The sequence below is a fragment of the Musa acuminata genome, chromosome BXJ1-1 (genome assembly GCF_036884655.1).
Source record: "Musa acuminata AAA Group cultivar baxijiao chromosome BXJ1-1, Cavendish_Baxijiao_AAA, whole genome shotgun sequence".
Classification (NCBI taxonomy): Eukaryota; Viridiplantae; Streptophyta; class Magnoliopsida; order Zingiberales; family Musaceae; genus Musa; species Musa acuminata.
This window is the reverse complement of record NC_088327.1, coordinates 17,219,065-17,232,572: the sequence shown is the minus strand read 5'-3', so window position 1 is coordinate 17,232,572 and position 13,508 is coordinate 17,219,065. Positions and strand designations below refer to the sequence as shown.

General features: G+C 45.3%; 1 protein-coding gene across 1 annotated transcript in view; it reads right to left on the bottom strand.

The window, feature by feature from the left end:
* Positions 1 to 13,416, bottom strand: part of LOC135676571 (uncharacterized) — a 28,622-nt gene extending 15,206 nt beyond the window's left edge. Inside the window, exon 1 of the mRNA XM_065187901.1 lies at positions 13,084 to 13,416. Within this exon, the coding sequence (XP_065043973.1) occupies positions 13,084 to 13,284 (201 nt within the window). The 5' untranslated portion in view covers positions 13,285 to 13,416. The remainder of the gene's footprint in view (positions 1 to 13,083) is intronic.
* Positions 13,417 to 13,508: the final 92 nt, after the last annotated feature.

Below are 13,508 nucleotides of genomic sequence, written 5' to 3'. Positions count from 1 at the left end.
ACGCATACTAAGGATGGTCTTTTCCTTTATCTGAAGGATCCGTAGGAACCAACAGGGATCAACACAACTCAGCCAACCCCACACTAGAGTCAGTTATTAGCGAGTTAAAGTAGCATGGTGGATTGACAGTTCGACTACTCAACAACAGCAGTTGGGAGCCAAGAGGCGCATTGCAACTAGAGTAGAAGATTAAAGACTCAGCAAAGGCAAGGAGTTGTAACGTCGACAAAGGCTTTGACAAGGACGTCAAAGGAATAAGTGAAGGAGAATGTCCGTGTCTTTTGGTTTGTTTATGCTTTGCACAGCATGTAAAGGGCTGGCAATAGGCTTAGCAGCAAGTTCATGAATGGCCTCCCCGTCGAGTGGCTCTAGCTTCACGACAGTCATAAAGGTTAACTCTCCTTTTCGTACCCCTTTCTTCAATTGTAATGTCAATATTTGTTGGGGGTCCTTGGCTCCAATCCGAGAGATGAGAACCACATAGGGGTCATCGCCTCCCATCAGACATAGGGAGTTCAGGAATAACATTGGCACCAACTTCGCCACGTGCATGAACTCCATTCCGAGAATCACTTGAAAGTCGTCCAGTGGCACCGTCATCATGTTTGTGCTCCTGTTCCAAGTCCCGATCTTGATGGGGACTCCCTTTACCAGCCCGAAGATCCGCTTGGCCTTCGAGTTCACCGCCTTCATCCGACTTGGGTTCTTCTCCAAAATCAGCCCAAGTCGCTTTGCTTCTCGATCGGCAATAAAGTTGTGGGTAGCGCGTGTGTCCACCATTATATGGGTTGTTTGGCCATTAAGCTTGATGTCCACGTACATCAACTCATTGCTCCTTGCTTTATGTGACTTTGTCTTCATGTTCTCCCCCACTTAACCCTGCAATACATTCAACAAACGCATTATCAACTCGTACGAAAGAAGGATGGAACATGGCTATTGTGTGTTGATTACCGAGCTCTCAACGGCATAACCATCAAGGACAAATACCCAATTCCAGTAGTTTATGAATTGCTAGATGAAAGGGAGCACAAATCTTCACAAAGTTGGACCTTTGATCCGGGTATCATCAAATACGAGTGTGCGAAGAAGACATACCGAAAACCACCTTTTGAACACACAACAACCACTACGAATTTTTGTTTTCTTCAACAGAAGGTGGAATATCTTGGGCATATCATATCAGAGGAAGGTGTGGCAGTAGACCCCTCCAAAATTGGAGCAATGCAAAACTGGCCGACCTCGAGGAACATAAAATTGCTATGTGGCTTTCTCGGTTTAATAGGCTACTACCGCAAGTTCGTAAAAAATGATGGAAAGATCAGTGTACCACTTACTTCCTTGCTGAAAAAAGATACTTTCCAATGGTTCGACAAAGCAACCACCGCCTTCGACAAACTTAAAGCCGCAATCACGACATCGCCCGTATAAGCGCTACTCGACTTCGGCAAGACTTTCGTTATTAAAACCGATGCCTCCGGAGTCGGAATTGGTATTGTACTAATGCAAGATGGCCGCCCCCTCGCTTATTCCAATAAGGCATTATCTCCTTCCCATCTTAAAATGACTATTTATGACAAGGAGATGATCGCGATTGTGCATGCGGTGGCCAAGTGGAGACCGTACTTGATCGGACGACGCTTTTAAATCAAGACCGACCATAAAAGCCTAAAATATTTCTTAAAGCATAAGATATCTTCCCCCGAGCAGAAAAAATGGATAACAAAACTTCTTGGATATGATTATGAAATAACTTGCAAAAAGGGGAAAGAGAATGTTGTTGCAGATGCGCTTTCGCGGCTACCCGAGCAAGCTGAATTTTTGATCGTTTTACTTCCGACCAACGACTTCCTTGAGGATATTAAGATGGAATGACAAGAAGATCTAGAGACCAATAAGATCATAAAAAAAATTATAGGAAGCACCAAGCTCCGTGGCTCATTACAGTCGGGACTCAAAAGAATTGCGCTATAAAGGACGCATTATGCTTGTGCCAAATTATACTTGCATTTTCACGAGCAGATTTTGGGCAGAGTTATTCCAGATGCAGGGCACTAAATTAAAAAGGAGTACGACGTATCACCCACAAATTGACGGCCAAACGGAAGTGGTGAACAGGTGCTTGGAGACAGCCTAAAGCCATCCACCAAATATGACTACCCAAGGAGAACTCCAGACCCGGTCGAGTGCCATAATTGATCGACGGATCGTGACCCGACGACGACGATCCACTCCTGAAAAGCTAATATAGTGGGCGAACTTACTAGCAGAAGGCGCCACTTGGGAGAACTATGACGACTTGAAGATCAAGTTCCGAGAGTTCATAGAATCTCAGCCTCGAGGACAAGTCTGATTTGAAGAGGGCGGATCTGTTAGGACTCTAGCCAGGAGAGTCCTAATAGAGAGGGACATTCATATAAAACCTACCTAAGCCGACCCCTATTAAAGAGGTAAATTAGGAGGTTGTTTCTTAGAGAAGAATTAGGAGTTGTAAAGGAATAGGAGTCTTGAGTAGGAGGCCTATTATGAGTTGGTTAGAAGTAAGAGTCTTGAGTAGGAGTCCTATTAGGAGTTAGGGTTTAGAAGCCCTATAAATAGCCATGTTTTCCTCCTCTTTTGATAAGCAATAGATGAATCTTTTCGGCAGTCTTTGAGCAGCAACTTGGAGGGAGGAACCTCTATAGAGTTCCAAGGAGGCCGATCCCCTAAAGAGATCAACCCCAAGTTTAGAATTTGCAAGGGTTCTAACACACGGCTTGTCTTCTGCAAACCGCAGCTGCATGCGAAATGTCAACCATCTCAGCACCCTAGAACCCCCCAGGTGGCACACGATTGGATCAGGCTTCGGTATATTGTCGGGCGTTGAACAATCTTCGCAAGTTTCGCACGTTAACTTAATAGGAACTTGCCTTCGCACCCGGCACCTGGTGAGCAGTTGTATATGGACTTGCAGCTATTCATTCTATCTTCTAAAGTCCTTATTTTCTCCTTCCTCTCTTTTCTCTCTTGCACTCAAGGTGCTCGCTGAATTGCTTGCAAAGATTCCCTCTTCGCGAGACGTCGAAACTTGTTCGTCGCTTGTTTTCAATCTAATCAACTTTCTGTTTTACAAGTCCTTCGGGACCTGTACGAGGTTGCAACTAGGATGAACCTTTGCAAACGCATATGTCGCAAGGGCGCCTCAAGACTTGGGCAATCCCAGCTAAGTCCGAGGAGTTGGCGCAAGGGTGCTTCACGATTTAGGAAACTTTAGCTAAGTTCGTGACTTTGCCGCAAGGATGCCTCACGACTTAGGTAATTCCAACTAAGTCCGTGCCAATCTGTCAATCGATCGACTTGGGCCTCAACCTTGTCGATTCGAGATTCAACTTCTTCTTGTGAGCTCTCTACCCCAAGAAGCCTTCGTTGGCCTTGGTAGAGTTCCTCCTAGCTCGCTTCAAGAACATCCATACGGGTTTCCGTCGCAGTAAGTCTCTCCTTATGGCTCTTTTTCCCGGTTGGCGCTCCAGATTACGCCTCCTCCATTTGCGAAGAGTAGCTAACTTCGCACTCATCATGTTCGCTGCAATGCTCCTCCAGAGCGACTCCAATAGCATGAGAGCGAGTTTGCACTTGCAGCCCACTTGCGACTGCTTGGGGCAATAGTCCAGCTTGCCCCGTCTTGCTTGATTCGCCATGATGCTTTGCCATGACAAGATTGTAAAGTTTCTTCGCTGCTTACTCGAATTGCTTGCCTGCTCTGATACCACAATGTCATGGACTTGGCTAGAATTGCCTAAGTCGTGAGGCACCCTTGCGGCAAAGTGACGGACTTAGCTAGAGTTGCCTAAGTCGTGAAGCACCCTTGCGCCAACTCCTTGGACTTAGCTAGGATTGCCAAGTCATGAGGCGCCCTTGTGACGTATGTATCCGCAAAGGGTTAGCCTAGTTGCAACCTCGTACAGGTCCTGAAGGACCTGTAAAACAAAAAGTGGATTAGATTGAAAACGAGCGACGGACAAGTCCTGACGTCTCGCGAAGAGGGAAGCTTTACAAGTAATTCAGCGAGCACCTTGAGTGCAAGAGAGAAAAGAGAGGAAGGAGAAAACAAAGACTTTAGAAGGTAGAACGAACAGTTGTTTGTGGACTTACAGTGCTATCTCTATACAAGCATGCAAAAGCGACGAACAGTTCGTTAAACGAAGTTGTTGCAGGTGCGCAACGACCGTTCGTGACAGCAAGGAGGGGAGGTGCTACTGAGGTCAAGAGGCAGCAGTGGTGTCGCGACTAGGAAGCAACGTCGGCGGTGGTCGTTGGTCAGGAAGCAGTAGCAAAAGGGGAGCAAACAACGGTGATCGACGACTGTGGCAGAAGATGCAGAGTTGCTCTGTTTCGATCGCCGCGATGTCACGGACAAACTTCTAAACAAGGTGTTTGATGTAATGCTTATGTATGTCCGTGTCTTTTGGCATGTTCATGCCTTGTACAGAATGTAAAGGGGCGGCCGAAGGCTTAATAGTCCCATTTTAGTTGGGTTGGTGGCCTCTTTAGGCTTGTAAATAAAGATTGTGTCATGTGGACACGCTCGAGAGCTTCTCGGTCTGTAATGGACCATTTTACCCTTTGTTGTGCCACTGTTCAGAGCTTGTAATAGTCTGTTTGTAATTTGCATTGTCTATGAAGTGTTTTTCAGAGATGTTTGCTTGTGGATCCCGTTTGAGGCGTTCTCTTTAACCCGTTCTCTCTTTTGTTGGTCCTAAGGGACAATGGGAGGCTTCGGGGAGGCTGACCTTTGCGGACGAACGCGCAAGGGTGCCGCACGACTTAGGCAAAACCAGCTAAGTCCGTGTCATATGGTATCAGAGCGGGACAAGCACTCATAGAAACACTTGACATGCAAACGTGGGGGACCTAGCGGTGCTGCATTGAGGGCAGTCAGCACATGCGCGACCGTTTGAGGGAAAACGGGCATAGACATGTAGGGAAAAGAGTCGCTCATAGGAGCGGGCATCTGAGATTGGCATTCAGAGGAATGGCCCACCCTTCGCGCAAGAGGCACCACGAGAACAGGCAAGCTTGGAAGAATCTGGAGCGCACAAAGGTTGGGATGGCTGAGTTTGAGCTACGGCTCAACGTTGACAACTTTACTTGATGGTGCTCAAGGCAAGCGAGGCGCTTGGCAAAAGGACGAGACCATGCAAAGTGGAATGAGTTGCTCAGCGACCGAAAGAGTTGTGCAAAGCTCACAGAGGTGAGGGGAATTGCTAACTCGAAGAATTCGGTACTCATGCATGGGCTTGTATGCGGACGATGGATTGTTCGTGGCCATCCCAAGGCGACCGAGACTCGGCGCCATGGAGCATTGAAACTTTCTCTTCGGCATGCGAAGGATACGTCCGGAGGAGGCTGAAGTGTGCAACGAGTTCAGCATGTTGCTAGGCCTGGAGGGGTGCAGCGGTGGCTGTATTGACGTGGAGGCGCAATCTAGCAAGTGCGTTTGCAAGAGGCAGAACAATGCACAGTTTGTTCAGCAGATCGGAGTAGTCCAAGGGGATGGTGGTCTCCGAAACGAAGAGAGATGTTGCTCCAACGGGACAGTTATCCAGGAGGGATAAGTCTCGGCACCCCAGAGGGAGAATCATGTGAGACGGACTTCACATGTTGAGGAGGAATACATCACAAACAACAACTCCACGAAGCTCAATGGACCGAGCAAGCAGCGAGGAGTTGTCACATGATCTCGCTCGAGAGAATGCATGGGTGGATGCATTGCGAGATCAAGTGGGGGAGCGACCTGAAGCAACTTAAATGAAGGCACACTTAGAGTCGATATGGAGATCGGACTCAAGGGAGGGCTGACCCGTGGAATGGTGGGCGTGAGGGCCACCATTAACTCAATGCAAAAAACGAGGAGCGGAGCAACTTGGGGGTAACTTGGCGAAGTACTCAAGCCGCTTGAAGGGAGCCAGCATAGAAGTTGGAACATGGAGCAGAGGCACAGTGCTTTCCTTAGACAGAGGTCAAGGACATGAACTCTTGCAGAGGCAAGAGTAAGATCATGTTGTTCCATGGGTCCTTCATTCTGACGGAGCAGACTCATCTTGCATGGTGCCAAAGACGAAGGGAGCTTCGGGGCACATGCACCTTATCTCGGAGGAGCATTTGATGGAGGAACTAAGGCGACTCAATTTGCGGAGGCGAAGTTGAGTTCAGAAGGCCTTAGCACGGGGCAAGAGGATGCAGAGGCGGGTACTCTTGAAGAATATGCCACAGTGTTGCCATTCGAGTTGCTATGAAGGAAGCGGTGCGCAGCGGAGATTGTGCTGGTAGGGGCAGAGGCCCAGGATCCAGGCAATGGTGCACAATTTACAACGAAGTCGATGGACTTCGAGAGCTTCTAGGCGACGGACTGTCCTAGAGCGGTGCTTCATCTAGGTGTGACCCAAGAGTGGGTGGATGAAGGTCGATTGCCAAAGGAGCGAACAAAATCAAAGGTGGAGGAGACCCTGCGATGTATTGGCAGAGGCCACACATGGAGGGTTCACAATTCGAGTTTATTCCACAAGGATCAGAATGCAATGGAGATGTCACCAGGAGGCGACATGGTGCAGCGGATCGTGGTGGGACAGTTCGTGGCAATGCGATACACACGACAGAGTCCCGGGAGGGACTAGATCATATGGAGGTATGATCGGGAGCTACTGGGAGCTCCACTTCGGTGAACAACACGACGGCAAGAAGGGCTATGGATTCAAGGAGTGAAGGCCATGGTACTGCAGAGGCGGGTCTTCCGTGCGTGCATCGAATTTTGCTTCGGATGAAAGCCTTGGTCATCAGCATATGGGGGCTGGGTTCCACCAAGGGAAAAGTTCGAATGCAAGTACCAGTGAGTTCCATGGGAGGAACTTGATCATGCAGAGGTATGATCGAAGCAGCTGGAGAGTTGGACTGCTCCAGAGCTCATATTCGCTTAAGGGAGCCCGGCAAGTCAGAGGACAAGGCCGAGTAAGCGAACGTTGCTACCAAGGAAGCTAAGGAGAACAGAATCGGTGCAAACCCTACAACGTGATGGCAGAGGCCAAGCATGGGAGTTGCAGTCTGTCTTTCCATCGACCAAACAGACTGCTTGGAGAACACAGAGGTGTTGAAGTAGGAGGTCGAAAGGGGCGAGGAAGCGACGACAAGTCCAGAGGGACTTAGCTACCCAAAATCAAGCAATCAGTGAGAATGGAGGTGGACTCAGAGGAGTGTCACGAAGGCATATCTACTGATTGTGAAGAAAAGGGATGTAGATGCGAGGCGACGGATAGTAGGGCCATGGGCATGGCAGCGCCATGGTACCGCAGAGGCGGGACTTCCGTCAAAGTCATTGATCCCTTGCTCTCACGGAGGGAGAGCGCTTGGTCGTGAAAGGGGCCGAGGAGGTGGAGCATGCAGAGGCAATCTCCAAGTACCGAGACAAGGCTGAAGGGCAGAGGCCAAGAAACTTCGTAAGACCGGTGTCAACAAGTTTCTCATCAAGATAGCCGTAAGTGAAGGACTTCGGGTCATGCAAGAGTGCACGACCAAGGAACGAAGCAGGCAGTACGTGGTGCTATACCTTTGCTACTCAGTGGAGTAGGCGGCAGGGTTGATGGAGAAGACGGTACAATCCCAGAGGCGACCTCATCTATCAGAGAATTACTCCAAGTTGGGGTGAAAACTTCCTGCATTTCAGAAGTTCAATGGCATTGAGAAGGTGAATCACAGTAGCTAACTCAACGCAAGGAGTGCAAACACTTCAAGTGCTTCAGAAGTGTGAGCAAAGAGCAGGCGAAGGCCAGTAACCAGCTCGATGCATGAAGTACAACCTCGAGGAGGCGGGCGAAGTCAAGTAACCTTTGCCTTCTCAACTCTTAAGAGAATGGGCGAAACCGAGTACCCCAGTTCTCTTATCTATCCAGCAGAGGAGCTCTGCACAAGTTCAAAGACCCTTCGAAGATAATGGAAGACAATAGTTGTCAAATCCTCACCAACGGTGATCAGTGCTACTGAGAGTAGATTGTCCGCTTCATTTCCCAACGAAATGCCAATCGAAAGCGGAAGTGATGCGAACCTACTTGGATGTGACAACTAACTGAAAGAAGAGTCAATGAGCAGATTTTGTGGAGGAAGGACCCAAAACTTCAGAAGTTTGCGAGGCGATGCTCGTTAAAGCTCCAACAAGCATCCACCCAGTTCAAGCAGCATGTGGAAATTTTGAGAAACTGGCGCAGTAAGAATGGTCTTTTCCTTCATTTGGTGGATCCGCAGGAATCAACGAGGATCAACACAACTCAGCCAACCCCACACCAGAGTCAGAGTCATTGGCGAGTTGAAGCAGCATGGCGGATCAAAGGTTCGACTACTCAAAAACAGCAGCGGAGAGCAGCTGGGAGCCAGGAGGCGCATTGCAGCTGGAGCAGAAGATTGAAGACTTAGCAAAGGCGAAGAGTTGCAGTGTTCATAAAGGCTTCGACGAGGACGTCGAAGGGATAAGTGGGGGAGAATGTCACGGACAAACTTCTAAACAAGGTGTTTGATGTAATGCTTATGTATGTCCGTGTCTTTTGGCATGTTCATGCCTTGTACAGAATGTAAAGGGGCGGCCGAAGGCTTAATAGTCCCATTTTAGTTGGGTTGGTGGCCTCTTTAGGCTTGTAAATAAAGATTGTGTCATGTGGACACGCTCGAGAGCTTCTCGGTCTGTAATGGACCATTTTACCCTTTGTTGTGCCACTGTTCAGAGCTTGTAATAGTCTGTTTGTAATTTGCATTGTCTATGAAGTGTTTTTCGGAGATGTTTGCTTGTGGATCCCGTTTGAGGCGTTCTCTTTAACCCGTTCTCTCTTTTGTTGGTCCTAAGGGACAATGGGAGGCTTCGGGGAGGCTGACCTTTGCGGACGGACGCGCAAGGGTGCCGCACGACTTAGGCAAAACCAGCTAAGTCCGTGTCAGCGAGGAGGGGAGGTTCCTGCCGAGGTCAAGAGGCAGCAATGGTGGCGCGGTTGGGAAGCAACATCACCGAGGGTTGGGAGCAACCAAGGATCGCCGAGGCTAGGAGCGATGAGGGGGGTGGTCCGCTAGCCGGGAACAGCGATGACAGCCCTTTCTCGCTCGAGCAAGATGGGGTATGCGCGACTGGAGGGCGGTTACGACGCAACAAGGGGGATGGGTCACTAGCCGAGAAGCAACGGCGGCAATGGTCGCTGGCCGGAAGAAGGGGCCCTTTCTCGCTCAAGAAGGATGTGGCTGCCGGCTTCACCCTTTTTCCCTCTTTTTTTTGTTTTGAGATGATGATAGCTACGACGAAGTGTTGTGAGAAATTGCAGCGAGAACACCGAGGATCGCTGCTCTGATACCAAATGATAAGACCCTAGAGTTTTATCATAGAAGAAAGGGGAGAAAAGGGGATGATCACTTCGAAGGAATCGACCTCCTTGATCACTTCGAGGGGATCGACCTCCTAAGGTTTGTCAAAAGACTGAATAATATTTCATTGCTTGCCGAAAAGAAACAAATACATCCACCAAGACTCTTACTAGACTAAACCAACTCAATAAAACATTTATTCGAAGCTCAGAAAATAAAGGGATCCTAACACAACCAAGGCTAATTGACCAATTTCTTGATCTTATCACCAGAAATTGATTGACGTTGGTTTGAACTCATCAACATCAACCATGGTTGGCCAAATTTTGGCTAATCCTAGTCAATTTTGATATCCCAAAGAAAGGAAGATATGTGAGAAGCAAAAATATGTTGATGGTTGCCCTAGTTGGCAATCATAGGAGAAGAAGCCGAAGAAGAGGGAAGCAGAGGAAGAAATATGTTGGTTTTTCTTATCACCAGAAATTGATTCACGTTGGTTTGAACTCATCAACATCAACCATGGTTGGCCAAATTTTGGCTGACCCTAGTCAATTTTGATAGCCCAAAGAAGGGAAGATATGTGAGAAGCAGAAATATGTTGATGGTTGCCATAGTTGGCAATCATAGGAGAAGTCGAAGAAGAGGGAAGCAGAGGAAGAAATACGTTGGTTTTCTTATCACCAGAAATTGATTAGTGTTGGTTTGAACTCATCAACATCAACCATGGTTGGCCAAATTTTGGCTAATCCTAGTCAATTTTGATAGCCCAAAGAAAGGAAGATATGTGAGAAGCAGAAATATGTTGATGGTTGCCATAGTTGGCAATCATAAGAAAAGAAGCCGAAGAAGAAGGAAGTAGAGGAAGAAAGACGAAAAAAAATTGAGACTATAATTACGGAAAATAGGAGTCACTACTGTTATTGTAGTTACAAAACTATTGCATATGCTGTAAACTACTACTGTTGCAATGTTTGTCCCCACCAACATGCAAGATAAAGAGGAAAGGAAGAATGGTTCTTAGCTCTTTATTGGAATAGAGGTGCACTCACATAAAAGAGAGATGTCTTATCATGGTTACTCGTGAAACTCTCTCCGAATAATTTTTTTGTCTTTCATTTTTCAACACTTCACTGACATGTTAATTAGAGAAGATCAGGGACATAATAGTGTGTAACTCTATTTTCAAAGCTGCAAATAGATATGCTATAAGTTTTTTGTAAGACATATATAATAGCTATTCACTATAGTAATTTCTCTGTATGGTACAACTAACATTTGTTTTCAAATTAAAATATTCTATATTACCTTTCATTATTATCTTTTTTATGATTTTATTGGTTTTCTACATATTTTTATGAAAATTTAGAATAAGAATATTTTAGAAAATTGTTTTCATCTATTTTTTAATGTTTCTGATTTCTAGACATTGTTTTATAATTTCTTAAAGTTATTTTCTTCGCCTCTTCTGATTCCACTGGTCGTAATTGTAAAACACAGTTTTCTGTAAAGCATAAATGACCTTACAAGTTACAACTATATTGTAAATTTTGACTCAAAGTGATCAACACACATAAATTCTCAAGAATAATATACGTTGTCTCCCACTCAAACATGACTATTCCTGCATTTTCTGATGAACTACACTTGGTGCAACACCATATGCAATCTAGTATGCAGACATAAGGTAAAGCTGTTAAACTTCTTTAAAACTTCAAAGACGTTGAGGTCTAAGAAATGTAGCTTCATTATTGAGTTTAGGGGTTATCTATTCAATAGGCAACACTTATGGTGACTGTTACATATACCGCTCTATTAACCTGTTTGATGGTCCTTCTAAGTTCTAACTAGAAACCACATGGATATGGAGAAAGGCTTTCTGGAAAATTATGTCTGCGTCATTGACAAGGTGATGCCTATACTTGATAAGCATAACCTGTATGAACAATAAGTTTTCCTAATCTCAAATATTAGAGTTGAGTGTACACCAAAGCACTTTTTAGTGTTTTTGACAATTTATTGGATGAGTAAGAGAGTTTGTTATATGCCCTTTGGCTTTTGGTTGTCAAGCAGCCATAAGGAGAACATCTTTGCCATGTAATCATGGTCCACATAAATTCGATCGAAAAATCTACGTATGATCAATGAAAAATCCAAGATCCTCAATTACCAAAGATGTAAAAACTTAAAAAATTCTTAATCACAAGAATTAGCCATTAAAAAATTCTGCAAAACTTAAAAAAGAGCAGATCAAAAGCAGAAGTTACCAGTGAACCTTGATTAACAGAATATAAAAGCAAGATGAATCTGTATAAACAAAGTCAAAGTGATAAGAAATGAATCATCCCTAAGGCAACATAAGAAGAGGTTGAAAACATCAAAATTATACTCATATACCAAATGGAAGGTAGCCCATGAACAATCACCTCAACATTTCATAAGGACTTGGAAAGAACTTTTTCCAGTTGTAACTAATGTTATAGGTGCAAAAAAGAATACACGTACATGATCGAGGTACATGAATTGCAAATAATTCACAATGTTAAACAACCAAAGATCCATAGCTTCCTAGACAAACCATTTCACCACAGACTATCAAGATATGGATAGAAGGATTATAAAGCACATAAAAGATAGAACAGATTTCACAAATGCAAGTTTTGAGCAAGACATATCCTTATTTTTTATTCTAAGACCCAAGGTTTCAGTCAAATAATAAATAAGATGCTCTTTCAGATCCTACAGACATAAGTTAGTTGAGATTGGCGTGGAGTAACTCAATAACATTTGCAAAGAAGGTTATCAAGGGAGGTCTCAGAGAAGAGGAAACTTAAAAGGAAGGAGCAACAAAAGAAAGGAGGAAAAGAAACGAAAGGAAGAGTATAAGGAAGAAATACAGCTTGAGAGGAGTGGGTTTTCTACAGCTTGTAATATATTTTCTTGATATCAATATCAAGATATGAATGACGGGCAAGAAGACAGCATATCTGGGATTATTTTTGATGAAAAACCAAGAATACAAGTTCAACTCAAGGGCTTCAATCAAGAATCTAAGCTGTTCAGTGTAAATCAGATAACAACTGTGGGCTTCTTTCTAAACGGATTAATTTGTTACCACATGCCTTTCACCTTTATTCTCATGATCGAATTCCTTCATACCTATACAATGCGATTTTTTGTTACCACATTGTTTCGGATTACAAAACAAAGAGATAACGTAACCACAAGAATCCATTCCTAACACAGGCAAAAGACGGAAACCCGGCTACAGGGATCGATAACACAATAGGAGAGAGCAGAAGAACTCTTGACCTAAACAAATACCTGTTTGGTCCGAAACATACTTCCTGCTCGGCTACACAAGCGAACAAGTTTCATTCCCAATTCATCAAAACAAATGAGCTGAGCATCTTAAACAAAAGAACGGAAAGAAATAGGAACATTATTACCCCCTTATCAAGAAGGCCTGGACCTCAAAAGACATGCGATCCTTAGACCAAGAAAACCCAAAAAGAAATAAATAAATAAAGACAAGAAATATTGTTTTTTTCAATTTTTCTTAACCTAAGTCAGGAATTTCGGTAAAGAAAACCATTCATCGGTCCATCGAATGTATTCCAAAAAGCCAAAAAAAACAAAACAAAATTAGGACATCCCAATAAAAACTTAATGCTGATGAAATAGCCCAAAGAGGATCGCTCTTTTCCGGAAACTCACCGCCTGGAGAGCAAGGGAAGGTTTGCCCTGATCGACAAGTTGACGGGCCAAAGAGAGAAGGCCCCACGCGTTGTTCTGGGCACTCAGGTCGCCGTTGGCGACAGCGGTAGGCGGCAGCGGTGGCGGTGAGAAAACCTCAGAGGCGCCCCCAGCTGTGGCGCCCCGACGGTCGCCGGAGACGTCGGTGTCCATGTCGTCCATCTCTCTTCTGAAGCGATGCGGTGGCCCCTCAACAATAATCGATCATCCGATTCGCGACACACACCGTGCTAAAGAAATTATCGTTTTATAGATAGTCCATGGGACGGTTCTAGTACTTTCTCGGCCTAATCCTTAGTCTCTGTTATCTCATTTCTTTCTCTCCTTTGTATTTTTTTTCTCGTACCTCCCATGCAATCAAAGACACCAAAGCTGCAGCTCAGGTA